The 25,933-nt window shown below is 37.1% G+C and overlaps 4 protein-coding genes across 5 annotated transcripts; 1 reads left to right on the top strand and 3 right to left on the bottom strand.

Moving 5' to 3' along the window:
- The first annotated feature begins 2,272 nt into the window (after positions 1–2,272).
- On the top strand, positions 2,273–8,730 carry LOC125656510 (proton-coupled folate transporter-like). Its single transcript, XM_048887112.2, has 4 exons — positions 2,273–3,439; positions 7,162–7,245; positions 7,511–7,667; positions 8,215–8,730. Exons 1-4 carry the CDS (start codon positions 2,320–2,322, stop codon positions 8,276–8,278), a joined length of 1,425 nt encoding a protein of 474 aa, XP_048743069.1. The 5' UTR covers positions 2,273–2,319; the 3' UTR covers positions 8,279–8,730.
- A 104-nt stretch (positions 8,731–8,834) lies between these two features.
- On the bottom strand, positions 8,835–10,919 carry LOC125657152 (uncharacterized). Of its 2 annotated transcripts, XM_048887808.2 has the most exons (3): positions 10,692–10,919; positions 10,375–10,459; positions 8,835–10,200 (listed from the first exon to the last, which is right to left on the bottom strand). In XM_048887808.2, exons 1-3 carry the CDS (start codon positions 10,725–10,727, stop codon positions 9,683–9,685), a joined length of 639 nt encoding a protein of 212 aa, XP_048743765.2. In that variant the 5' UTR covers positions 10,728–10,919; the 3' UTR covers positions 8,835–9,682. The 2 variants fall into 2 exon arrangements, with proteins under 2 accessions (XP_048743765.2, XP_056000474.1); XM_056144499.1 differs by having other exon boundaries at positions 10,375–10,919.
- Positions 10,920–17,867: 6,948 nt separating this feature from the next.
- On the bottom strand, positions 17,868–20,832 carry LOC125656870 (uncharacterized). The gene is made up of 3 exons (XM_048887493.2): positions 19,837–20,832; positions 19,677–19,761; positions 17,868–19,569 (listed from the first exon to the last, which is right to left on the bottom strand). Exons 1-3 carry the CDS (start codon positions 19,885–19,887, stop codon positions 19,145–19,147), a joined length of 561 nt encoding a protein of 186 aa, XP_048743450.2. The 5' UTR covers positions 19,888–20,832; the 3' UTR covers positions 17,868–19,144.
- A 1,193-nt stretch (positions 20,833–22,025) lies between these two features.
- LOC125655573 (uncharacterized) lies at positions 22,026–25,856 on the bottom strand. The gene is made up of 4 exons (XM_048885899.2): positions 25,824–25,856; positions 25,243–25,369; positions 23,878–24,075; positions 22,026–22,256 (listed from the first exon to the last, which is right to left on the bottom strand). Exons 2-4 carry the CDS (start codon positions 25,285–25,287, stop codon positions 22,092–22,094), a joined length of 408 nt encoding a protein of 135 aa, XP_048741856.2. The 5' UTR covers positions 25,288–25,369; positions 25,824–25,856; the 3' UTR covers positions 22,026–22,091.
- Positions 25,857–25,933: the final 77 nt, after the last annotated feature.

Genomic DNA, 25,933 nt, shown 5'->3' with positions numbered 1-25,933 from the left:
AAATCAATCTGTGCTACGGACATATGAATGAAAGTGAGTACTGCTAATACAAATGTTGTCGATGCAAAGGTGACGATAACGATCTGTAGTCAGTCTCATAACCTATAAGGAATAGAAGATTAAGAGTTGGGCAAAGAAGGATCACTAGACGTACCAGAGGTGGGATCAGGTGCTTAGGAGGCGTAAGCATCCCCTGTCCACCGGTCATACTCACCATAAGTCCTGTATCTTGATCAGATAAACGGGGTAATCCGTAGTCAAAATCAGTGCGTAAAGAACGGCCTAATGACAGCTTGCATTAGCAAATGAGCTCATTATACATGTGTAACGACCATCACAATCACTTTGTAACGAATGCACCGATAATTGGTATGAAACACGGCAGACAGCACTTGACCCTATTGCAGTTTGTATTGGTAAACTTCGCCTTACTTTTGTATTCTGTATAGGAGTTATGAGATTGATCACTGCACTTTATCTTCACCCTTGCATCTAAATCTCGATTTGTAGGTCATAGCGTGATATGTTTTCTTCTCATGTAGGAGCTTTTGAATAAATTCTGACTCATGAAAATGCAAAAACAAGTCACCAAATAAAGGAGCAGAATTCATATCCAGGGGGATCCCAACTGTAAGAAGATTTGAGCACCAAAGATTACGTCAACATTTTGTCAATGGGGAACTCCTCTTTTCAGTATGATCGTGGTGTTGTAAAATTATTTTTTTAGATAACTTATCACAAGATATGGATATATTCCATGTTTCATTTTCATTGAAGAAACACATGTCTGTGATGTTAAAAAACGTAAACGTTTATTGTGAAAAATGGTGTTGTAAAGTGTTAAAACGTCGTACTTTTACATTTTTGCTGTTTCTCCTTCACAGTAATTAAAATATCTTAGATCGGGGCTTGGTAGAACATTCATTGGATCCTGTGATATACATTTGTTTATAAGGATGTTGTGAAGTTATATAGCATCTAGTATAGGTACGGCAACTCATACGTCCCAATGACTGGGATTTCGAATGTGTTTAAAACGGAAACGTGGTTTTGAAGATTTTCGTAATTTGTACAGGATCATGGACAACTATTCGATAACCAAATTTGGAATTCAAGTCAAGTACGTATAAGAAACATTCGTAATAATGAGCATACACACATAGACAAAATTGTATTAAAAAACCTCTGTGGGCTAGAACTATTACATGTTCCTCACTTAATCTAATTCTTTCATCACTTTTGGTTAGTAGACACAGAAGGTATGTATGAATTTTTGTTTAGATATGTTTGATACAAGATGTTGATACACCTTTTATGTTTGTTTTTAGCTATATTCTTCATTAGTTCTTTGTTTTCATCATTTCATCGACAGAATGCATAAAATAGATGAAGTTGTATCGCCAATTGAAAGATTTGAGAAAATGCTGTCTGTCCCTCTTTACGAGAGGTGAACATGATAATTAGATTATGCATGGAAATCCATTCTTTCTCATGGATTATCTTTCCTTGCAAAATTTTACTCGTTTTTCATTCATAATTTTCTGTTAATTCCAAACATCATTTCAAAAAGAGATCTTTTGGCATTATACTGGAAACTTTCGAAACAATATTTGGGATCAATCTACATAATGTAAGATAATTCACTGTTCAATCACATGAAAATTTACCCGTATCAATTAATACACGTCTCGCACTGACCCACACACAGAACTTTAAGATTACTGAAATTAGGTCAAAATTACTTTTACTTTGTTAAATATCTAATAAATCTAGAGCTTAGCCTGGTAGTAATGAAAACGGTGAAGATAGCAAATAGTGATCAACTTCATAACTCCTATAAGGAATACAGAATTAAGAGTTGGGCAAACAAGAATCACTGGATACACCAGAGGAGGGATCAGGTACCTAGGAGGAGTAAGCATCCATTCTCGACCGGTCACACCCGCCGTGAGGTCTACATGTATATCTTGACGGCAAATCAGAAAAAAGATGTTTTCTTGACAAATCAATGACGCTATATGAGACTGCTTGTCGTTACTATGTGTATCTCTGTACAGCGCGTGGTCAGTCAGTTGACTGTTGTCTATCAGTAATCAGTGCTGCATACGTTGTGATGCATAAACTAAGACGAGTGAGATAAAGATTGAGAACATGTGTACTAGTTTTAGTGACCTATAAACTAACATCAATTCAAAATGACAATTAGAAACTGCACGATACGTCTCTTCAAACTATTCACGGGACTACAGAACTTCGCCCAAGTCTGATGATTAAACGACGATGCATCTTTACTGGGCAGGTTAGATTTTACTCGTGAATATGAATTCTGGTACTGAGAAGACTCGGCTTCTTACTAACACCGAGGATGTTGTCAGAGAAAAACCAACAAAGATATCTGTAGAATGTTTGGTTTGCCTTATATCAATTTTACATTATGTTTCTTCGATAATCGAATCCCTGCTTGTGACGGAGTATACTTACCAGTATATCAGTACACGGACGCAGGGGAAACCAAGCCAATTAGGGTTTAGTCACTCGAGTTCTAATGAAAATTGTTCCGCTCACAAAAACGAAGCGCAAGAAAAAAGTGCGCAGTGGAACTCATATTATGTGTATGCTGAGTATGTACCTGGTCTCTTCGTGGTGGCCTGGGGAGGAGTTATGTCGGACTACTATGGAAGAAAATTCTTCATTGTCTTACCTGTTCTGGGAACTTTCCTTCGATGTTTTGCTACACTTGTCGTCCTGCAGTACAACCTCGACATAATCTACCTCCTGATAGGTTGTCTGTTAGCAGGATTCACAGGGACTCACTACACCATGGACATTGCAATTTGCGGTGTTGTCGCAGACATCTCGAAATATGACAAATCACGAACGTTCAAATTAGCTTTATTACATTTATATGCTGGAATTGCATCGACTTTGGCACAAGTATCCACGGGATATATGATCAAGTACCTTGGATTCCTTATCCCGTGTGTGGTGTCACAGGCTTTGTGCGTTTTAAATGTAATTGCTGGATTATATATACCCGAAACCTTAGCAAAATCTAGACGAAAAACCAACAGCGACAATTGCTGTCAAAAGATCGGTAGATTTTTCGCTTTCTACACTAGTTCATCAAATCTTCGAGACGGGAAAGTTTGGCAGTTCGTGTTATGCCTCTTGTCGTTGGCCTTCTGTCTTTCGCCATACACAACTAGAAGCGGTATGGATATAATCTATTTTTTAGGACAACCATTTTGCTTTTCGTCGGAGAAAATCGGCTGGTATAATTCTGCAAACAGTTTCCTCTGTCTATGCGTATCTGTGTTTGTTTTGAAGTTGTTTCACCTTTGCATTAATGACGAGTTTATAACCATTTTAAGCTGTATTTCTGGGATTCTGTGCTTCTCCATACAGGGTTTCGCTTCAGTCTGGTGGATGCTGTATGTAGGTAAGTCATGTGATACCATTGAATTTTATCAAAAGAAACCTCGAAAAAGTAAAGATAACGAACTGTGATCAATCTACGAGGTGTTGACATAATTGTAAATAGTTATATATCTAAACAAGTGATTGATCAACAACAAAATGATTTAGGTATACATTGTCTAAAATGCTTGTTATCAAGTTTTGCTATGTTTTACATATTTTGCATGTATGATCTTATTTATTCGCAGCATAAATTGATCGCTGTTATCTTCACCTTTCATAAACTACAAACCTGTAGTTTATCAACAAAAACTCTGCAACACTAATCGGCCAATGTTTTATTTCATCATATATGTCTTACAGGATTTTTATATGAACAAATATCTTTATTCCAATGAATGTAACTTTTTTTTTTTTTTTTCATTTACAAAAACAACATCAGCTATACCTACATACACTTGCATGCATATACATTTAAAGAAAAGGGGTTAAATGGAAACATGTTGCATTACTATATGAGTTATATCCCAGTAACATTGTTCTGAAATGAATATGTCCACTTTTACCATATTTGTTTTTCAGAAGACTTGATGCTATAACTTATTTTCTATTGTATAATAATTGTTGCGGTATAAATAAACATCATTGAATAGAATGAGGTTTTTTCTCTAGATATATGTTTCTTAACTAATACAGCGGTGAGGTTTAAACCCACTTGACATCACTTGAATTAGATTTAACGTTTTGTCAGGTATCCTCTAAAGATTTAACTACATCGCTTTCGAAAAACCTAAGTCCCGTGTGCACAATGCACATTGCTGAATATCAGTGATTTTGAAAATCACAAATATTTTTAACGCTCAAACTCTATATTAAAACCAAAATAATGAAATAATAAATCTATCTGTTTTTAAGCATCTACGATTAATGCACTGTTGTTTACAGTTGAAATCATCTGAAATGTTAAGTCACTTAGCTCAATTTTTTTTTTACATAAATTTTAATTTTGTATTTGGAACATTTACAAAAAACCACGTCCTCCTGGAACCTTTTTTTTTTTTTTTTTTTTTTTTTTTGCCTTTACATAGATAATTCAAATTTCAGACTGAACTGGTCGTACAAAAAAAGGAGGCATTCAGATGTTTTACATCTGGCATTGCAAATGAAATAGCATGTTCAACTCATTCATGCACGTGGAATGCAATTTTGAAGAAAATTCATTTGTTTTACTTCATAAGTAATAAGAATCAAGCTCCAGTCAGCTCAGTATATTCCGTTACGCTACAACTCCAATATCATTATTCGTAGGGGAAAGTAGTCCCGGAGAATTGACACTGCACGGAGTTTGAATAAAAATATCCTGACTAGTAGTCAAGTCGGAAACTGTATAGCGATTTACATTTAAAAACAAATAATACTCTAGTAGATAAGCGATTTTAGATAGGAAGATAATAGTAACAACTATCACATGTACTTTACCTCATGGAGACAATTGTTTTATAGATCATCGTAATATTTCTTTCTGAATCCCTTCCAAATATTATCAAAGTTCATTTGTTCCACAGCTTCAACATTTGCGATTGTAAATGAAAACATGGAAATCTTCAGACCTGTGCCGTCACACAGTGTTTCGTTTGAACCATTATTTTTAACCAATCCAAATAGTTTGTGTTATTAATATAAGCAATTGTTGCGCTCCTTATTTCTAAAACTAGTTATACAAAAAGTAGTTAATCATCTATTGACAAACATAGATGTTCATCTGCTATACTATATACCGAGTATGGTTCATATCGAAGGGCAATATATTTTTGCGGAACATATCTGATTGTATTTTTAATTTTGTTTACATAGCAAGTTTCCAGAACCCTTTTCCTTTTACCAAGTTTTGTAAAAGTAATGTAAAGTTCAGTCAAGGAATGAACTAATCTGCAGCCCGGTCTTATTATAACTTTCTCTATTTAAGTCATTGATTCACTTGAAACCAGAAAAAAGGGTCTAGGCTAGCTTTATTAGTTGGATTATTTCTAGGCCTTGCATACATTTTTCGCTTCTCATACAACATCCTTCAAGGTTAATCAATGACTTATGAAATCACTATGACATATTTTTGAATCAGAATATCTCCATCATTCTGCTGCAAAACATATTTATGTAAGATGTGATACATTTCTGCGAATCAAATATCAGCTTTCAAAAAACTCTTTACACAGGCAAATCACTTTGCACGTTCACGTGTTCAAAAGCCGAGGAACTACCTTATCTTTGAAAATCTATTTCTCCATGCTTGTGAACGTTGATTTCTGACACCGTTTCTCCATTGCTTAAAACTATATAAATTATACACTGAGTGGCCAAAAGTATTGCAACAAACATGGCTGACGTCATCACAATGTAAATAACAGCTGCATGGAAAAAACCAACTTTCAATGAAATAAACATTATTTATTTACCATTTTTTTCTAGTATTTTGTTGCCAAAGTCTTTCTGAATAATAACTTGTTGTAGTCTTGAAGATATTCAAGCATGGAAGCTACGGATATATGTTTGAGAGAGGTCATCCGAAATTTTTGTCACTGCAGCCATTAGGTCATCCTGGTTTTTAATATCATCAAACTCACGGGACAGTTTGATTTTGATACAACGCCAGACATTTTCAATGACATTAAGGTCCGGGGACTGTGCAGGCCAGTTGAATTTTGGAATACCGTTTTCTTATTTCCAAGTATTAGTCTGTCTAGAGGAGTGGGGGTGGAATTATCGTCTTGGAAAATAAATTGCTGATTTCCAAAAATTTTGCTAACAACAGGCCATAAGTGATTATCCAGCAATTCAATATGCCTTGCTGAGTTTAGATTTCTATCAACAGGTACACGAACACCAATACCATAATAGGTAATACACCCCTAAAACATACAACTTACTCTCACGGGCGTTTTGCGTTGGTTCAGATGGTAAGGTGCTCTTCTCGGACGATTTTCTCCACAAACTTACAGAGTTACTTTGTCCAATGACTACCTGTGTTTCGTCTGAGAAAATAACTTTCTACCACTGTTCAGGTTTCCAATGTCTTTTCCTCGGCACCACAAAATTCGGCGTTGTTTGTTGACTTTAGCGATTGTAAGCGTTTTCTGAATTTTGCCCCTCCTGTATCCTTCCTGGTGTAACTTACGACGAACAGTTCTCATGGACACATTTGTACCTTCATTCCTATTAAAAGTTGATGTAATGTCCTGAAGAAATTGTCTTCTGTTAGTTTTCAGAAAGCGATAAAGTTTCCGATCACCCTTCTCATCTATCACTCGGGGCCTTCCTCTCCGGGGATCGTTTTTAACACTTTCTTTTTGTCGGAATGTTTTCAAAACTCGTCCAGCAGTGCTTCGATGGATTCCCAATGATTCACTAATTTTGTTGTCATTAAATCCCTTTGAATTTAGAATTACAATCCTTTCCTTTAGGTCCTTTGACAATTCTCTCTCATTCTTCGACATTGTTTTCATTCGATACCTTACCGGAAATCGTCTGCTACTTTGAATTACAAACGGTTCCCCATATAATTCGTACCCTAGTTAATTCGCATACCTGACATCACGACCCAAGCTTACTTTGTTACGCGTCAGCAATAAAAATAAAATTTGAAGCGAGTAAAATTGTGATGACGTCAGCCATGTTTGTTGCAATACTTTTGGCCACTCAGTGTATCTCAATACCTGTTTTCAATTCACAGTTTCTCTTTTCTTGAAGCCGCTGGATGCGGAGTGATCTCCCTCAATTCACTTCCGGTTATCAAAGGCATCATGTCTCGTCTGGTTGATGAAACAAGACAAGGTAATTGTACTATATAACAAGGTAACTAGTTGAGTCTGTTCTGTGCCGTAACATGGCTTTATAACTCCTAAACAGAGCGATATAGTCTATACCTCGGCATCGCGGTATGAGTTAATCCCCATTTTAGTTGACGACCTCGCGTACTACACATTTGTACAATATGGATAATTTTCATTCATAGGGTACATCTTACATAGTGTATATCGAAAATGCTGGATCTAGATGTTCTCTAAAATTTAACTCTACTGCTTTAATTGATTAACAGGTGCTCTCTTCGCTAATATTTTCTTCCTGGAGACGATTTGTCGATTGTTCGCATCCTCTCTCTTCTTCAATATTTATGCAGCGACACAGGATATTATGAGAGGATTCGTGTACCTTGTATACGCAGGATTCATCACAGTAGGAGCAATATTAATGATGTAAGTCGACAAGTTTTTGTTTTTTGTTTTTTTGTTTGTATTGTAAGAGATAGTTTACAATTGTTGTAAATCTTAATAATGCATGATGGTCCTTTTTACATATGTATGTGTTGTGAAAGAGATGGTTTACGGTTGTCGTGAACTTTATCGATATATGAAGCTCTATTATAAAAAAGAAGAATTCGATTTTCTTGTATCACTATGACTGATATGACTTGATATCTTCAATAAATAAATAAAACTAAAATTATTCTAAGATAGGAATACGAGATATGTCTCTAAAATGAATTTCTTTATGTTGAATGTATAGCTAATATAATCGCATTACGTTTGTCCAGACCTGGATATTTTGTTACCCCCCCCCCCCCCCCTATATCAAGACACCGTAAGGATTACATGATTTATATATGAAAATAAGAAAGATATACAAGAAAATCCACGTTTATCCCATACATGACTTTAATGTATGTGTCATGAATTGGTTATTTTAAAAACAATAGTATAAATATTTGAAATTATGTTCACTTTTTTATATCTATCGTTTCAGTCCTGTAATGATATCTGCTAGACAAAATTTGAGGAGGATCAGAGAAATATCCATACAGACCTGAGGGTGATACTGTCTTCTGCAATAGACCGGTTGCTGTAAAAGACCGGTTATTGTCACAGACCGGTTACTGTCACAGACCGGTTACTGTAATAGACGGTTACTATCATAGACCGGTTACTGTCACAGACCGGTTACTGTAATAGACAGTCACTATCATAGATCGGTTACTGTAATAGACCGGTTACTATGATGTGTATTTGTCGTGTTACATACAAAATATGGTTTGAGCATGTATACAGACCATATACTGGAAATCAGTATTTATTCATTCTGAAAACCTTGAATTGACAAACAGACTTCGAAATCCTTACAAATACATTGCAATTCACAATTAAAAGGTTACAAATAAACAATAGCCATGTGCACAGGGAGGCTCACCGTATCAATATAATGAATAGATATGTACCTGTAATATTCAAACTATGTATATGAATAGATAAATTTTGTCTCAAGTGTACTTTGTAATACCTTAAGATATACATTTCTAGTGCACATATACCCCAGTATTGAATTAGGATTAACACTGGTGTATTCATACTCGTCCAAGACCACCGAATTAAACAAGGCGCAAAACCTAACTTTACTGCGGATGTAGGGCAGAAGTCACAACTAATAATGCAGCGTAATCCGATTGTAATAGAATTCTAGCACGGTGGGACATTAATTATTCGAGTTTTGGGTCATTCATAGGGCCACAGATTAAGTGTTCACAGCGGGGATTAGCACATACCTGTAGGTGGACAACGTGTACGGCATTTGTATATTACACGTATTTTTATTTTAAAATAGCAATCTATTGTTCAATTCAAATATCTTGCAAATGGTTCATCAGGAAATTAAACCATAATTATCTCTCCATAATTTTTGGTCCAAACTTCATGAAAAGAAGTTCTAAAACTTTTAAGAAATAGATTCATGAGGAGAGTTAATGCTTCTTGAAAATTACAGGTATCCGGAGCGCCCATGCCCTCATGTATATTGAAAATTTTCGTATTTACATTCTTCTTTAATTTTTTTGTCGGAATTTCCAGTAATTAAATAGACATACTATATTTATCAAGATTCGTACGCACTTTGTTAATAACTGCAACACATTGAACAAGAAATGGCTTTCACTACAATTTGTAAAGATCTCAAAGGTTCTAACAATGGAAATGGAAATCATTTGTTGACAGTGGTCTCGCTTGCTGTCACATGATCTTATGAGAACGGTGAACACATTCCGGAATGTTGGTGCATGTTGAGTTGTGTGTTTCTTCCCTTCCACAGCACATCACTTCAAAATACATCAACCTTGCTGAACAATGAATTGTTACATGATAGTCTATAAACGATGATCACTTAGTGATATCATGATGAACACAGAAACTGCCGTAAATTGACATTTCCACTGTGTTTTAATAACTTACGGCAAGGTTTTCGATGTCGTGATATGCACTGTTACATTAACTTTAGAAGGAGCTTGCGTAACTGACTTGTTCACCATCTGAGGGTCCCCTTTTTGGAGGTACATTTCTCCACACCAATCCGGGCACATGGTCCCAGAGTAGGTACATAAAACCTCGGCAATTTTATTGGCGTAGTGGTGACAGTTGTGCGTAAACGAGTTGTAGCGCTGCACGAATCGCTTGTTGTAATATACAGCGCATTTCCGGAGGCAATCGACATTTATCGTGCTGTATCCGGCGGGGGAAGGTTCTCTCCTCGTGCGGCAGAATTTGGATTTCGCAGGTCGCCGAGTGTGGGGTGTGTAGAATAGCTCAAAGTACCATCCCTCGTAATAAACCCATCTGTGGTTCAGAGACCAAAACTTCCTTTCCGGAAGTGGGTAACTGACCAACGATCTTTTGTGACGTTTACGTATCGTTCTCATGCATTCCACGTCAGTGTAACCAAAGTAAAACGGGCGGCCTCTCACTTTATCTAAAAGTGTAAATGGTTAGGATAATCGATAATATAATTAATTTATAAAAATTGTTAATTAGTAATTAGTGGGCTTTTAAAAGATTCTAGTCTTACCAGGTATTTAGAATTCACTATTTTCAATAACAGGGAGAGAGAGAAAAAAGGACAGAGAGAAAGAAAGAAAACACTTACTGCCACACGTCGATTGTTTTGTCCAGAAGTCGATTTTATAGGATTCATGTAAATACCCCAGTATCAACCAAATGATGAAAATTATCTGTAATAAAAAAAAAAACAACAACAAAAAACAAAACAAACAAACAATAAGTTGATAATGAATGCCTAAGCTGGCTCGGTACATATTATGAACTATATACCGTCGCATCCAATTAACATTGAAAACTTGGCGTTCATTGTTTCGTGTAAGAAAATTACAAGTGTAATGTTTACATGTATCATTGCCAAAAAGAACATATGCAATAAATAATTGAGTCATGTTCGATACTCACCAAAAAAGTCCAGAACGCGCATAGTTTATTGACCATTGCCTCATGACCACGTTCATATTATGAAATAACGGTGTTATGCGAGAGTTCAGTTTATGTAGGATCATCGTTTCTCGCGAGCGATACATCTGGAAAAAGAAAATCCGTAAAGTAAACGAAAGTATAATACTTCGCTTTCACCGTGCAATATCCGCTTAATATATTAATGTCTGTACATTGCAACTCGAGCCAACTGTTTAAATATACCTCTTAATTCTTAAAACCTATTAAGGAATTTAAAGCTTACACCCTTAAGACAGTAAATTATTTTTTTAAAAGTTACTGCAGGCAGAGGGATATTTACATCCACGTTACGAATATTTCAGAGCGTTATTGAAAGAAATCTGAACTAACGTTTAATTTACCATCAGTTACAACAATGATGGAAAAATTAAAGTCGACAAAAGTTCATGTTTCATTTGAAAAGTTTCTTTCCATTTCCTGTGCATTCTACCGAGTGAACATTCTCTACCCAGAGTTCCGTGCGTTCCTCGCACTACATATATGTACAAGAAACATTGGTGCACGCACCAAAGTTATGGGCCGAACAAATTTCCAAGAGAGTATCATTGTTTCCATAAACTAAAACTGTCTCGTAAACATATTGATTGGACAAGTGTCCAAATTCGACCCATTAACATACAAAATGAACAGTAATCTGTTACTCCTTAAAGATCTGTGAACTACGTGTATGTCCAGTAGGCAAAGGTTCTCCAGTGGACTTTTTTAAAGAGCAGTCTGAACCTTAACCTTAAACCATTGTGACCTCAGAATAATGTGTTTATATGCTGCTTTACGTCTCATTCTCGAATTTTTCACTCTTATAGAGACGTCACCTTCGGGCGAATTGAGCAGTGAGGGTTCTTTATCGTGCTAACGCCTATCGTGACACAGGACCATGGCTTACAAGCATCATCTGAATGACCTCAAAATAATAGATATGGGTTATTCTGCTCCTTGGATGTTATAAGTTTGATGAATATTTACAATGTTCATTATTGGAAAATATTGAGCTTTTATCACTTGAATATATTAAGCAAACATTTTCTAATGTGCAAAATAATTCAACCAATGACTGTTGCATGAATACTGCATTAATTTAATTTCACACTTTCCATATTAAAACTGTGACATTTAATTTGGGTTATCCAAATATCATAACCTTTCGCTATGAAATAAATCAGATTTATTCAAGATTGAAAATTTTATTGGCACAACCTGTGACAATATTTAACAAAATAGTATAATGCAATAATCAAAACATTCTTTAGCACCCTTGGAATTATGCATTTTTCAAAAAAAAAAAAAAAAAAAATGACGCCACCTCTATAAATAGGTCAGCAGATAAGCGCACGTGACCTGTGTGTTACACCAAAAAAAAAAAAAAAAAAAAAAAAAAAACAAATGTTTAAAAAACACCACCGAATTACTTTACATACAAAATGAAAACGTATCATGATAATCAGTAATCCAACTTAAAAAAAATACACACTCATCCCGCAGAAACTCATACACTTCTCAAATTCTTATTTCATAGAATGGGCCGGCTCGTTCCGGCCCATAATGTATGTGAAGCTTGCGTAACGCGCCCTCTGGTGAGAGAATGCCGAGTGAATACACCGCATGGAAAATAGGGCTGAAACGATACACCGAGATACCGATTCTATATAATATGAACGCTCAATTTAGTGCTCGATTCATTGCCTCGATTTTCGGTTCGATACGTTTAATAGAAACGGGTTCAGTAGAATATATCAGGCTCGGCTTGACCTGCATGAGGGACAAAATAACGTCGAATAAAGTTCAGACAGCTGTTTGCCTTGAGTCCGACGAAAATAATAATGAACTTTATCGGTTTAAACCACAGAGCCAACAGCCATCTTGCCGTTTGGCAGTTTGGAAACCTATTGCTTTTAAAATCATGAATTGTGAATCTTGGTGATTTAACCTTTTTTGTTGTTGATGTTATTATTAGGTTTTCTGTAAATCGCAACGTATTGAAAGTATTGAATCGTGGCATAAGTATTGCAATATGCATCGTATCGTGAAGGGAGCGTATCATTTCAGCCCTAAATGGGAAAACACGTTTTTGTTCCAACATGATGTGTTTTTACTTTTTATGTTGTTCTTGCATCCCATTTGAGAATTTTTCAGTCATGCTGAATCGTCACAAACTTCAGACGAAACGCCATACAAATGTTTGATATTCCGATCGTCACGCGAGAAACTGCTTCGGTGTTCTTCGCTTCTGTCGCACGTAAAACTACCATTCTGATCTAGATTTGTTCCTGAGAACATTCTCCAAATGTTGATATAAGTTATGTGACAATTCGGTATTGATAAAGGTGTTGCCTACTTGTTTGAATTTTCCATTGTGTTGACTTTCGTCGCCATTTTCACGTGTAATTGTCAAGTAATTCGCCACCGCGTGTATTTAGGAAAACGATCGGCTGTATATTTCTGAGCCGTAGTAGAATAAAAATAAACTAATTGTTTTCGAAAGATTGTTTAAAAAATAAAACACTCGGTTTTCATATTTCAAAACTCGGAGGTTATCCTGCAACCTACACGAAACGCGAACATTATTTCTTGATTTACGCTTGGTAACTTTTGAATCATGAAAGACAGAGGTTTTGACCGTTTTGTATTTGCATCATGGGTAGTTCTAATGAAGTGCTTGTCTTCAATTTCTTTTGGGGACACAGAGTAAAAGGTCGTGACTTTTGTCACTAAAATAGTAATTTGGTTTCTCGGAAATGGCATGTGAAGAATGTGGACCTTGGGTATTCGTCTAAGAATGGGACACGTGTTACTTAAGTAGATGCAATAACTTTCCTGGGCATTGGTACAAGGTGTTCATACTTACACCCGTGTTTTGTGTAACACTGGATCCTAGGATGTGGCATCTGTTACTCAATTTTTAATATTGTAATATAATCTATAAATATGTGTACTTTCCCATGTATAATACTGTTATACATCAAGTTCTGTCAGGGTCACTCGCTTCCTCACTTCGTTGCCGTGAAGGTCAAGAAGCAAGGAGCGAGAAACCCGAGAACGACAGGGTGAGAAGGTGAAGTGACAACGTATCCTCGTCCCCTTGCCTTTTCGCCCCTCTCCTCCCCCTGTTTTGCCCCTTCTCCCGTTTCCCTCATCCCTTCCCCTTTTCGCCCCTCCCCTCTTTTCGCCCCTCCCCTTTACACCCCCTCCTCACACTTCTTCGTCCCCTTCCCTTACCTCTCCGTCAACGCGATACACAAAGTTGACTGGAGCCGATACATACAGGTACGTACGCGCGAGAATGCGAGGGGGTGGGGTGCCAACTTCAACTCGCCCTCGCGGTCTCGCTTCGTTATTGAGGGAGCTAACAGCCCAGACAGTGAACCTGTAGCTGCTGGATTTTATCTGCTGTTTAATAACAGTCATATCTATTACAGCTCAACTATTCTGACCAGTTCTACTTCCAGAACAAACACTGTTATCATCCGACATATTGAACTCAGATATAAATGTTAGTATTGGCATAGTTTTTAATCTTTTCATCTACAGGAAGGATACTTTGTGTGTATACATGTGATGTTGATAGCTAGGTCACATGTAATCATTTTTAAATGTTAAAACATGTGTGTAGCCGTAAAAATACATACAGAGAAATACATCATGTGTATGGACGTAAAAATACATACAGAGAACTACGACATGTGTGTAACTCTATTAAAAAATACATACCGAGAAATACGTCATGTGTGTAGACTTAAAAATACATACAAAAATTACGTCACGTATAGCCGTATAAAATACATACCGAGAAATACGTCATGTGTGTAGACGTAAAAATACATACATAAATTACGTCATATGTAGTTGTATAAAAATACATACAAAGAAATGCGTCATGCGTGTAGCTCTATTTAAAATACATACCGATCGCGAGAAACACGTCATGTGTGTAGACGTAAAAATATATACAAAAATTACGTCACGTGTAGCCGTATGAAAATACATACCGAGAAATACGTCATGTGTGTACACGTAAAAATACATACAAAAATTACGTCACGTGTAGTTGTATGCAAATACATACAGAGAAATACGTCATGTGTGTAGACGTAAATATACATACAAAAATTACGTCACGTGTAGTTGTATAAAATTACATACAGGGAAATGCGCCATGCGTGTAGCTCTATTCAAAATACATACAGAGAAATACGTCATGTGTGTAGACGTAAAAATACATACAAAAATTACGTCACGTATAGCCGTATAAAATACATACCGAGAAATACGTCATGTGTGTAGACGTAAAAATACATACATAAATTACGTCATATGTAGTTGTATAAAAATACATACAAAGAAATGCGTCATGCGTGTAGCTCTATTTAAAATACATACCGATCGCGAGAAACACGTCATGTGTGTAGACGTAAAAATATATACAAAAATTACGTCACGTGTAGCCGTATGAAAATACATACCGAGAAATACGTCATGTGTGTACACGTAAAAATACATACAAAAATTACGTCACGTGTAGTTGTATGCAAATACATACAGAGAAATACGTCATGTGTGTAGACGTAAATATACATACAAAAATTACGTCACGTGTAGTTGTATAAAATTACATACAGGGAAATGCGCCATGCGTGTAGCTCTATTCAAAATACATACAGAGAAATACGTCATGTGTGTAGACGTAAAAATACATACAAAAAATACGTCACGTATAGCCGTATAGAAATACTTACAGAGAAATACGTCATGTGTGTAGACGTAAAAATACATACAAAAAATACGTCACGTGTAGCCGTATAAAAATACATACAGAGAAATACGTCATGTGCACGTGTGTAGACGTAAAAATACATACAAAAATACGTCACGTATAGCCGTATAGAAATACATACAGAGAAATACGTCATGTGTGTAGACGTAAAAATACATACAAAAAATACGTCACGTGTAGCCGTATAAAAATACATACAGAGAAATACGTCATGTGCACGTGTGTAGACGTAAAAATACATACAAAAAATACGTCACGTATAGCCGTATAGAAATACATACAGAGAACTACGTCATGTGTGTAGACGTAAAAATACATACAAAAATTACGTAACGTGTAGCCGTATAAAAATACATACAGAGAAATACGACAAACATGCAATTATATCGAGGTTTAAAATCTTCATGTACGTATACAGTGATATTATGCAGATATGTATTTATATAGATATGCAATTACATGTGTATATAGATATGTAACAAAAACCGCGAATAGAGATTTACAAATACATTATTATTTAAATGATAAAATGCTTTCTTTGGGTTGTTAAACTGGAGACGAAGGTCGCAAACATTTTGAAAAAAAAATAAATCCTAACCTGCGTTAGCTAATGGTTTACGCTATTTTTTCTGATTTTATTTTATCTATTCATATTTTTTTGTATTTTATTTCAAAATGAATACAAGAACGTAAGATATAGATATCATTGACATGTGAGTTACATGTATTTAAACATAACAGTGTGAAAAATCATCTGACCTTGACTTGTCTCCATGTTTGGTAATTATTTCCACATTTAAACGATGATAATATGGGGACTAGTCCAAGAAGGACAAACGTCTAATTCATAAGATAAACCATCGTATGATATACAATGTAGGTAAGCGATATTTGCTATTCTAAAAAATAAAAGGTAAAACAAAAATATTAACCAGAAAACATGATAACACCGAACTTTAAAATATACGCATACAGGTACATTATATAATGTTGTAAGATATACACAGCATATCATTGATCATACAGGTTTGACACACATACATGTATACAGACGTATGCAAGACGTGTAAAATTACCGATCTATAAAACAAACATACGAGAGAGAGAGAGAGAGAGAGAGAGAGAGAGAGAGAGAGAGAGAGGGGGGGGGGGTGAGAGAGAGAGGGGGAGAAAGAGACTGAGAGACAGACAGAGAGAAAGAGGGAGAGACAGAGTGAAAGACAGAGAGAGAGAGAGAGAGAGAGAGAGAGAGAGAGAGAGAGAGAGAGAGAGAGAGCATATGTGCTCCACATAGATGAATAGAGGACGCACAAGATATATTTTTAAAGCTGACATGAATTCATGATAAAAAAGAATTCTTAGTGTGTCATATATACATCTCTCTCTCTCTCTCTCTCTCTTTCTATCCACCATACTGGTTGAAAATTTAATGCTGTTATATGAATGAGTGTGCAAGGGATTTGTAACGCTTCATTTCACGTCGTTTTTACGGTCTCCAATAGTAATGTTTAGGGAATACGATATCAATAGAAATCACGTTTGAAAACTTCATATATATCAGTGAAAATAACAACGAACTAAACGCTTTATCATTTCTTCAAGTTTTGTTTTAAAAAATAATCATTTTGATTACGGATAACTCCCTTTACCTGATCAAGATATAGGGCTCACGGCGGATATGACCAGTCCTCCTAGGCACCTGATCCCACCTCTGGTATGTCCAAGGGTCCGTGTTTGCCCAGCTCTCTATTTTGTATTGCTTATAGGAGTTATGAGATTGATCACTGTTTGTTATCGTCACCTCTCATTAAAAACCTTTACAATGCTTAACTAATTCACAATATGTTTATTGCTAATTTTTGCAATGCTGTGTGATCTGAATTGTGAATTCATGTTTTTCTCATTTCCTTTTCGCCAATGTCGAGGCAAGCTAGAAAATCATTCGAGTGTAACAATCACATTTGGGATATAGTATGGGAATGACAGTGGTAGATCCAGCGCCACCCCCCACCCCCAACATATTGTCCAAAAATGCTAAAATATAAAAGATTTATTTTGTCAAAACTCATTAGATTCAAAGGTATTTGCCCCTGAGCCCCCACTAAAGCTTCGTCTAGGATCCACTGGGTTTTTTAAAACAGATCCCCTAAACCTCTAGCCTTTTATTACCGCCCCCTTTTCAAAATTTCTGGATCCGCCACTATACAGTAAAGCAGAATTTCTGGGGAAAAAAGCAAGTACATGAATGACAGACATAATGGATTCTGGTGTATTTCAGATTCCGTGTCAGCTTTAATATTATTATTACTATCCTCTAAAAATTCTAAAGGAAATGTGAAGTCAATATACATGTACATACAGATATTTATTTCAAGTAAATAAATACAAGCTGCATTTCCTATTTTGATAAAAAAAAATTCTTTGCAATTTTCCTGATTTTCTTTCCAGACACAATATAGATCTTTCGACAGATCCATATTTTATTGCAATGTAAACGTTCAGATTTTTTCCTCTTGTGTCTATTCTTTAATTACAATGTACTTCTACTAATGAAGACTCCTCCTATATAATGAATCAAAAATTAGAAAAATATTTTCTTTTGTGATTTAATGTGTTGAACACAAAAATTTCTCCTTTTGATTTATTCAAGACATTGGAAAAAGGTGAAATTCACTACGCCGTTTCTTTCGCCAAAAATGTAGTCCCCTATAAATCAAGCTCTGCAAACTTCAATTCAGCATCAAACTTTAGCAGCAGCTGACCGAGGGCGTTAAAAGTTAAAAATGTATGCGGAATTAGCTTTATTTTACTTCTTTAGAAATTGAAGAAACGTAAATTCCATGTTTTAATATATTCACCTTATAAATTTGCAATTAGAATGTAGATTTTAAAACATTCCACTGATTCCCGTGAGGAACAGTGTATCACTCAATGCATCGACATCTGCTGGAGTCCAGCACGGAATACTCAATTACAATACTCTAACTGGGACCTCAGGAGTCGAGCTACGAAAACTGTAAAGGCGTTAAATAAAATCAAAGGTTTGAATTGTTGAAAATTCGAACACGAGTCAGTTCGTGGTCATATGGTAAAAATCAGTTGTACATAGGGCACCACGAAAGGTAACTAAGCAAGAAATAAGAACAGATCCTATTAAGGATAACTGCCCTAAAACCATACAATATCATAATGTCAAATAGAAATACTCTACTGAAATGGTTCGTGAATGTGACGGTATGCAAGAAAGAGTCATGTGACACTTAATACGTGAACATATACGGCACATATTTTCCAATTATGAAAAGAATTCATTTTGAAGAATCGACACAATTGAATTCATAATAGGGTACCTGATTAAGAGCAAAAGAAAGTGTTTTGAAACTGGAATTTGATGAGATTCGAACACACTACCACAGGATTGATATACGATCGCATTCCTCTTGACCATCAATTCACACAACTGTTAGTCACTTAAATAACCTTGGGGAATTTTAAGGTGGGTGCCAGAGCAAATCGTTCCAATCAAAAGTAAATGGTACATCGCGCCTCGTAAACCGGAAATACGAGATTCTCTCTCTCTCTCTCTCTCTCTCTCTCTCTCTCTCTCTCTCTCTCTCTCTCTCTCTCACCGTGGGGAAATAGTGAGATTCACGTTTAGGCACCAGTCCGGGCAAGAAGAGTAGGTACACATGACCTCGGCAAGCTTGTTACCATAATGATGACAGTTCTGTGTGAGGGCGCTGTAACGCTTCACAAAGCGTTCGTTATAGTAAATAGCACATCTGCGCACGCAGTTAGCATCCAGCATTGTGTAACCAGCAGGATGGGGCTCTCGTCGAATTGCACAACTTTCAGCCTTTGCCGCTCGTCGGGTGTGAGGTCTGTAGAACAGTTCAAAGTACCAGCCATTATAGTAAATCCATCTATGATTAAGTGACCAGAACTTCCGGTTTGGAAACGAGGGTGAATCGAGCGACCTCTTGTGGCGGGTTCTTATTAGTCTCATGCAGGCTACGTCTGTACTGCCGAAATAAAATGGCTGACCATCAACTGGAATAAAACCATTATCAAGAGTAAAAAGTTATTTTTAGAAATTTCATTTTTTATTACAATTTAAGTTCAAAGGCAAAATTTCGCGAGTCAAGTCGGTAACATACCCCCGCATGTTGGGCTGGTTTTCCAGAACATAACGTGATACGTCTCTAAGAAATAGGCCAGTATCATGAAAGACACAAGGATTACCTAAATAAGGAAATAAACAACAATTATCCGCATAACAGCAGATGAACACAACAGCTTCGACAAGCACAAACTCACCGCGAGCATGTACCATAGACACTTCCGGTAGTCAGTTCCACATACTTTCATCTCTCATGAGAAAACAGCAACTATCACGTACGAATAGCGCGAATGCGTTCTGGTCATTACTGATGACCATTGGTCAAGCAAGTCATGTACAATACGTGCATACGGATCAACTTACAAAAGTAGAGTGAAGCACGTCAATTTGGTACGAAAAGAGTACCCACCATTACATTAGCGTACTATCTAGTACACAGAGGAATTAAAAAGAAAATTCTTTAAATCACTATGTCAACAAATACAGTGCTGTTGATCTCTAAAAGAAACTCTCTCTATTCTTATTGAATATTTTTAAAGATGTTAATGAAATTTAAACATTTAAAATTGTGAATTGGAAAGAGATTATCATCAGAGAAAACAGAATTTCTATATATCACAAAAAAGCAAGTATTGTGATATTATAACTTTGTATATAAGAGATAGTACTGTCAGCATAATTAGAAATTATGATAGCAAAGTATGGCAGTACACCTGGTTGATCCAGGGCCTTTTGGTTTTATCCAGTGGCGTAATATCTGACTCAGGACCTCGTCGTCTGATCCAGGAGCATACCTCTGATTTAGGAGTGTGATGTCTGTTCTAGGAGTGTGATGTCTGATTTAGGAGTGTGATGTCTGATTTAGGAGTGTGTTGTCTGATTTAGGAGTGTGATGTCTGATTTAGGAGCGTGATGTTTGATTTAGGAGTGTGATGTCTGATTTAGGAGTGTGATGTCTGTTCTAGGAGCGTGATGTCTGATTTAGGAGTGTGTTGTCTGTTCTAGGAGCGTGATGTCTGATTTAGGAGTGAGATGTCTGATCTAGGAGCGTGATGTCTGATTTAGGAGTGTGTTGTCTGTTCTAGGAGCGTGATGTCTGATTTAGGAGTGAGATGTCTGATCTAGGAGCGTGATGTCTGATTTAGGAGTGTGATGTCTGATTTAGGAGTGTGATGTCTGATTTAGGAGTGTGATGTCTGATTTATATATGTAGGAGCGTGATGTCTGATTTAGGAGTGTGTTGTCTGTTCTAGGAGCGTGATGTCTGATTTAGGAGTGAGATGTTTGATTTAGGAGTGTGATGTCTGATTTTGGAGTGAGATGTCTGTTCTAGGAGTGTGATGTCTGATTTAGGAGTGTGTTGTCTGTTCTAGGAGTGTGGTGTCTGATTTAGGAGTGTGTTGTCTGATCTAGGAGTGTGTTGTCTGACCAAGCATTAATTCATTAAATGAATATATTTTACGATATTTACATTTCTTAAATGATTTTAATTTGGCAACTTAAAAACACGTGACTAATTTGACAATAATTCAAAATGAATGCTACGTTCACGTCAACGTGTCAAACCGACAAATCACGTTGAAGATTGATTGTATGTTTCACTCATATAGAGACGTCACCACTACGGGTGAAATGTAGCAAAATTTAAACCCATGCTCGGCGCTTACGGCCTTTGAGCAGTGATCGAGGAATCTTAATCGTGCCACACCTGCTGTGACACGGGGCCTTGGTTTTTGCGGTCTCATCCGAAGGACCGCCCCAATTAGTCGCCACTTACGACAATCATCCTTCGGATGAGACCGCAAAAACCGAGGTCCCGTGTCACAGCAGGTGCGACACGATAAAGCTTCTTCCTGCTCAAATGCCGTATGTGGCGAACATAGCCTTTTGCAGCCTTTCGCAAGCAATTGTGACATCTCCATATGATTGATTGATGTTTTCCGCCACACTCAACAATTTTTCAGTTATCTGTTGGTGTCCAATTTTTATTGGTGGAAGAGAGAACCCAGATACAATGTACCTGGGAAGAGACCACCGACCTTCCGAAAGTAAACTGGGAAACTTTCTCACTTTCTCACGGGATTCGAACTCACGCCGACAGAGGTGAGAGGCCGTGTGATTTTGAGCGCGATTCTCGAACCACTCGGCTACGGAGGCCCCGACATCTCCATATGAGTGAAAGATTCTCGAGAGGGAAGTTAAACAATATATAATCAATCAATCGATCTCGTGCTCAACGATTATGTAACGGTGCATATAAATTGTTCCATTTGTCAGCACAATAGACTTTGAAAATACATGTACTTATGTAAATTCCATTAAAATGTTTACATACAAAACAGAATTGTATGCGAATCAATAAATAAATAAATAAAAAAGACCCACATTACACAGAAGCAAATGAGTCATTTATTTGCAGATAAACAGAAATCCTTAGTTGGGACTACATGGTTTAAGATTCTGGAGGTTGGCAGCGCGGATTGTGGTGTACTACTGAGTGCTCCGCCTCGTCTACAGTTTGTCCTCTACACTCCAAGCCTTGTTCGCACGGGCAGTAATTCTGATACAACTCGTGGTTGAAGATATCGTGAGTCATAAATGGCATGCATGGCTCGTTCTGTAAGGAAAATATACAACAATCAAAAAAATCTCCTTGGTATCCAAGACATCCTATGATATCCCACCACTACGCCAATAACAATGCACAATGTTCCCATCTTTTGAACGAAAGCTAGAATTGCGTAGTTCTTCTACAATGTCGGAAAGGAATCCCATCTAACATGTACATGTGTACATTGTAGTGTACCAGGCGCCATCTATGTTCTTGTTCCTGCTCAAGAGGTGCTGCAGAGTTACATGCCCTTGGATCTTGCTCTTGTCGTCTGAGCGATATACATTTGAAATGGTTTCCTATAATTTCGATATCGTAGAAGAACACAGTTCTCGTTTCCGTACAAGGATATACATGTATACTAAGGAACATAGTTCAAACAAGATGTCCTACAGAATTTTATGACATATATGGTTAATACTGTAAAAAATATTAAATTGCTCGAAGAGACATTTCTATCTATTTTCATTTCCGATGATTTTCCATTTGATACATTGTATCTTTACTAATTGTAATGATAGCCATTTCCTAATGAACGCACTGAAGTTGTAAACAATGCGCGTATGAATATTGATAAATACAGTGCGTCTATTTGAACGTGATACAGTATGTACTAATTGTTCATACCTACTGTACATGTATATCACAAAAGAGAAAACCCAACTATAGGAACTCTTCAATATCAAGAGATAAACAACTCCTTCATGGGGGTTATCATTTGAACAAAAAATGCTGTGATTGGTGTTGTTTTTTTTTTTTTTTTGGGGGGGGGGGGTCCATACCTAGACGGTAAGCAATGCAAAATTAATAGTGATAGAGATGTAGTTTGATAGTCAAATCACTTATATGGAGCGAATAGTAGTGGCCCTTTAAAAGTGCCCTTTAATTGCTATCTAGAATCGACCGAAGCTGAATGTCCATATATGAATTATAAAGGAAAGTCCCGAGATTTGGTGAAGGTGTCTGTCCATATGTATTCTGCCGAGCCGAATCTCAGCCAAGATAAATCAACAGGTTACAGTCATCAAACACGCTGGTCAAGCACAAAACTTATTTCTGAAGAAAGACATGGGCAATGGCAGATCTGAGATGAAGAAATTATGAACATATATCGTTGATGGATATCAATACATGTATAACAAGACAACCGCTATCCAGAAACACGTAAACGGAAAAGGGGGACGCTCAACACGCGGCTGGTTTGCGAATCTGGAAATCTTGAAGACGGTTTATGTCTCCCAGTGTATGAAAGGAGGCCCAGGAGCGAGAACTCTAGTAAACGGTCTATATCCCCACAGACCAGGAACGAGAACTCTTACTAGTAAACGGTCTAAGCACACATAGGTACCACAGTAAGCATGCATACATGTAAAAAAAAAAAAAAAAAATTAAATTCGTTCATTTTGAACCAGTGGAGAATTCCGAAAAATTTAAAAGGAAGAGCTTGTGCTCCAAGAACGTGCCCTATTCACCCCACATTAGATTATGTCGGGGTAGGGGTATCTTTGTTAATAAAGCATAAAGCACAGGCAGGAGTTGGGGTTCAACCCCAGTGACCCCTCTACATCTGTCACTGTTGACACTTTTTACATACACAAAAGTGAGCTAGATTTATGTGCATACTTACAAGTTGTCTGTGTGGCTGACACTTTCCATGGTCGTGATTAAAAAGTCCATCTAAGAAGATCCGCTTTCTTCTCTTCCCTACCAACCCGCTGTGAACGCAGCAGAGCGAGGCTTCGCAATCTGATTGGTGGGAACAGGTCCCGCCCACCGTCACACTTCCGGAGGGTCTGACTGTCACCGACGGATCGGGGGTTTGTGACTAAATGAAAATGTAATACAGGAGATCACGAGTTTACCTTATACGTATACAGTAAAACACGGTTATAGCGAACCTCCACGTCACGTGAAAAAATCTATAACCAAATTTCATTATATCCAATTAAAGTTTTGCCATTGTCCTCTCATATGGGAATAAATGCATGTATCACTTGGCAATAAGCATGTTCATTAAGAGACAAAGAAATATATATTTGTTTTCTGTTACCCACCCTATCTGGATTCAAAGCTACTGACCTGGATTTTTTCTAATCACATTTCCGGATCGAAATTTGTTTCAATTCCGACCCAGGTTGGCTTATAAATTAAATAAAATAGCGGCTCCTAGTGAAATGAGTTAACCCTGTTACTGTGATTAACATTGAAGTTCGTAGAATGCACCCATCTTAATGAGAGCATTTATAATAACTCGAGTGATTTATATATGTGGTCAACAGCACGAAGCTGGACCCTCTGTTTTGATGTGATATCTGAAAGACCTGTAATTCTCACTTCTAAATGTCGAGCGTTTGGAGGAGCAAACACTACCTATGTTTGAAGCGGTCATGGCACGCACTGGGTTGGAACTCACTACCTCCCGGTTACGATCATCTTCGCTAGCCAAGGGTTTTCGGTCCACTCCGCTCGGAGTGGACCGAAAACCCTTGGCTAGCGAAGATGGGTTACGATTGGAACACTCTACCACTATAATGATACTGCATCTGTGGTGCAGGGTCCGATTTCTTAAATTTTAGGTCTGACACTGACCTACACTTTATAAGTTATAAACTCTTGTTATTTAGTTCTTAGTTCTGGTCCAATTCTAGAAGTTGCGTGTAAACCAACCCCTAGAAAATAATGATTAAAACGAATAGAAAAAACTCCTAGCTACCTACTTGAATTTTTTGTCATGACAACAGGAAACAAAATACAATTTGGGGGGCCTAAGCGTGTTTTACTTATCAGAGTCCTCATCTGTGTACCAACCTTTTATTAAATACATATTCATACCGCTGTTTAAGTATTAGTGTTGATTTAAGATTCACAACTTAATGTAATGACCAAGCAAGGTTGTTGTAAATCATTGACACAAAAAGTTCCTCCGGTTTTGTGTCACTTCACAAGTATTTTGAAAATAAATTTTGAATGATTTAAAGGTTATTATACTCACAGCAACCAACACAACAAGGAGCAACAGTAGTGGTAGCGTCTTCATAGTTCTTGTCAAAATAGCTGTCTGTGTGAGACAAGCACCTGTTCCTGGCAGATAAGACAGGAAACCACCGACTCTCTGCACTCTGCAGAGAGAGAGAGAGAGAGAGAGAGAGAGAGAGAGAGAGAGAGAGACGAGACAGAAAGAGGGAGAAACAGGCACAGAGATTGGCAGAGAGAGAGAGAGAGAGGCAGAGAGAGAGAGGGGGGGGGCAAAGAGAGAGAGAGGGGGGGGGGGGGGCAGCGAGAGTGAGAGGCAGAGAAAGAGAGGAGACAGAAAGAGGGAGAAACAGGCAGAGAAAGAAAGATAGGCAGAGAGAAATATAGAGAGAGAAAAAGAGAGATAGGCAGAGAGAGATAGGCACAGAGAGAGGGTATAGACAGAGGGTATAGACAGAGAGAGAGAGAGAGAGAGAGAGAGAGAGAGAGAGAGAGAGAGAGAGCAGTTTTAATTATTTATTTCAAATACAGTTCTCTTCGATTTTCTCCCATATACACGAAATATATGTGAAAAGTAACCAGTTACTACAATTGAAGTACCTCAATCTGTGCGTGAACGCATTCAATAATATGCATTCAATCGTGTCAGACAAGCGCACTTGTTCATCACTTCCGCGACAAGCGATCGATACAATTCGTTATCGGCATTG

This window comes from Ostrea edulis, chromosome 7 (assembly GCF_947568905.1).
Source record: "Ostrea edulis chromosome 7, xbOstEdul1.1, whole genome shotgun sequence".
Lineage (NCBI taxonomy): Eukaryota > Metazoa > Mollusca > Bivalvia > Ostreida > Ostreidae > Ostrea > Ostrea edulis.
The sequence above is the reverse complement of the archived record's forward strand: the minus strand, read 5'-3'. Positions and strand labels throughout refer to the sequence as shown.

What these genes read in the sequence shown, in the direction of transcription:
- LOC125656510 (XM_048887112.2), top strand. Translation starts at nt 2,320, where the DNA reads ATGAATTCTGGTACTGAGAAGACTCGGCTTCTTACTAACACCGAGGAT. An exon ending in GGTTGATGAAACAAGACAAG is followed by an intron (nt 7,246 to 7,510) that starts GTAATTGTACTA and finishes ATTGATTAACAG; the next exon opens with GTGCTCTCTTCGCTAATATT. An exon ending in GTAGGAGCAATATTAATGAT is followed by an intron (nt 7,668 to 8,214) that starts GTAAGTCGACAA and finishes CTATCGTTTCAG; the next exon opens with TCCTGTAATGATATCTGCTA.
- LOC125657152 (XM_056144499.1), bottom strand. Translation starts at nt 10,678, where the DNA reads ATGACTCAATTATTTATTGCATATGTTCTTTTTGGCAATGATACATGT. An exon ending in AAAACAATCGACGTGTGGCA is followed by an intron (nt 10,201 to 10,374) that starts GTAAGTGTTTTC and finishes TTACACTTTTAG; the next exon opens with ATAAAGTGAGAGGCCGCCCG.
- LOC125656870 (XM_048887493.2), bottom strand. Translation starts at nt 19,887, where the DNA reads ATGAAAGTATGTGGAACTGACTACCGGAAGTGTCTATGGTACATGCTC. An exon ending in GTCTATGGTACATGCTCGCG is followed by an intron (nt 19,762 to 19,836) that starts GTGAGTTTGTGC and finishes TTCCTTATTTAG; the next exon opens with GTAATCCTTGTGTCTTTCAT. An exon ending in AACCAGCCCAACATGCGGGG is followed by an intron (nt 19,570 to 19,676) that starts GTATGTTACCGA and finishes GTTTTATTCCAG; the next exon opens with TTGATGGTCAGCCATTTTAT.
- LOC125655573 (XM_048885899.2), bottom strand. Translation starts at nt 25,287, where the DNA reads ATGAAGACGCTACCACTACTGTTGCTCCTTGTTGTGTTGGTTGCT. An exon ending in TCCTTGTTGTGTTGGTTGCT is followed by an intron (nt 24,076 to 25,242) that starts GTGAGTATAATA and finishes ATTTTCATTTAG; the next exon opens with TCACAAACCCCCGATCCGTC. An exon ending in GTCAGCCACACAGACAACTT is followed by an intron (nt 22,257 to 23,877) that starts GTAAGTATGCAC and finishes TTTTCCTTACAG; the next exon opens with AACGAGCCATGCATGCCATT.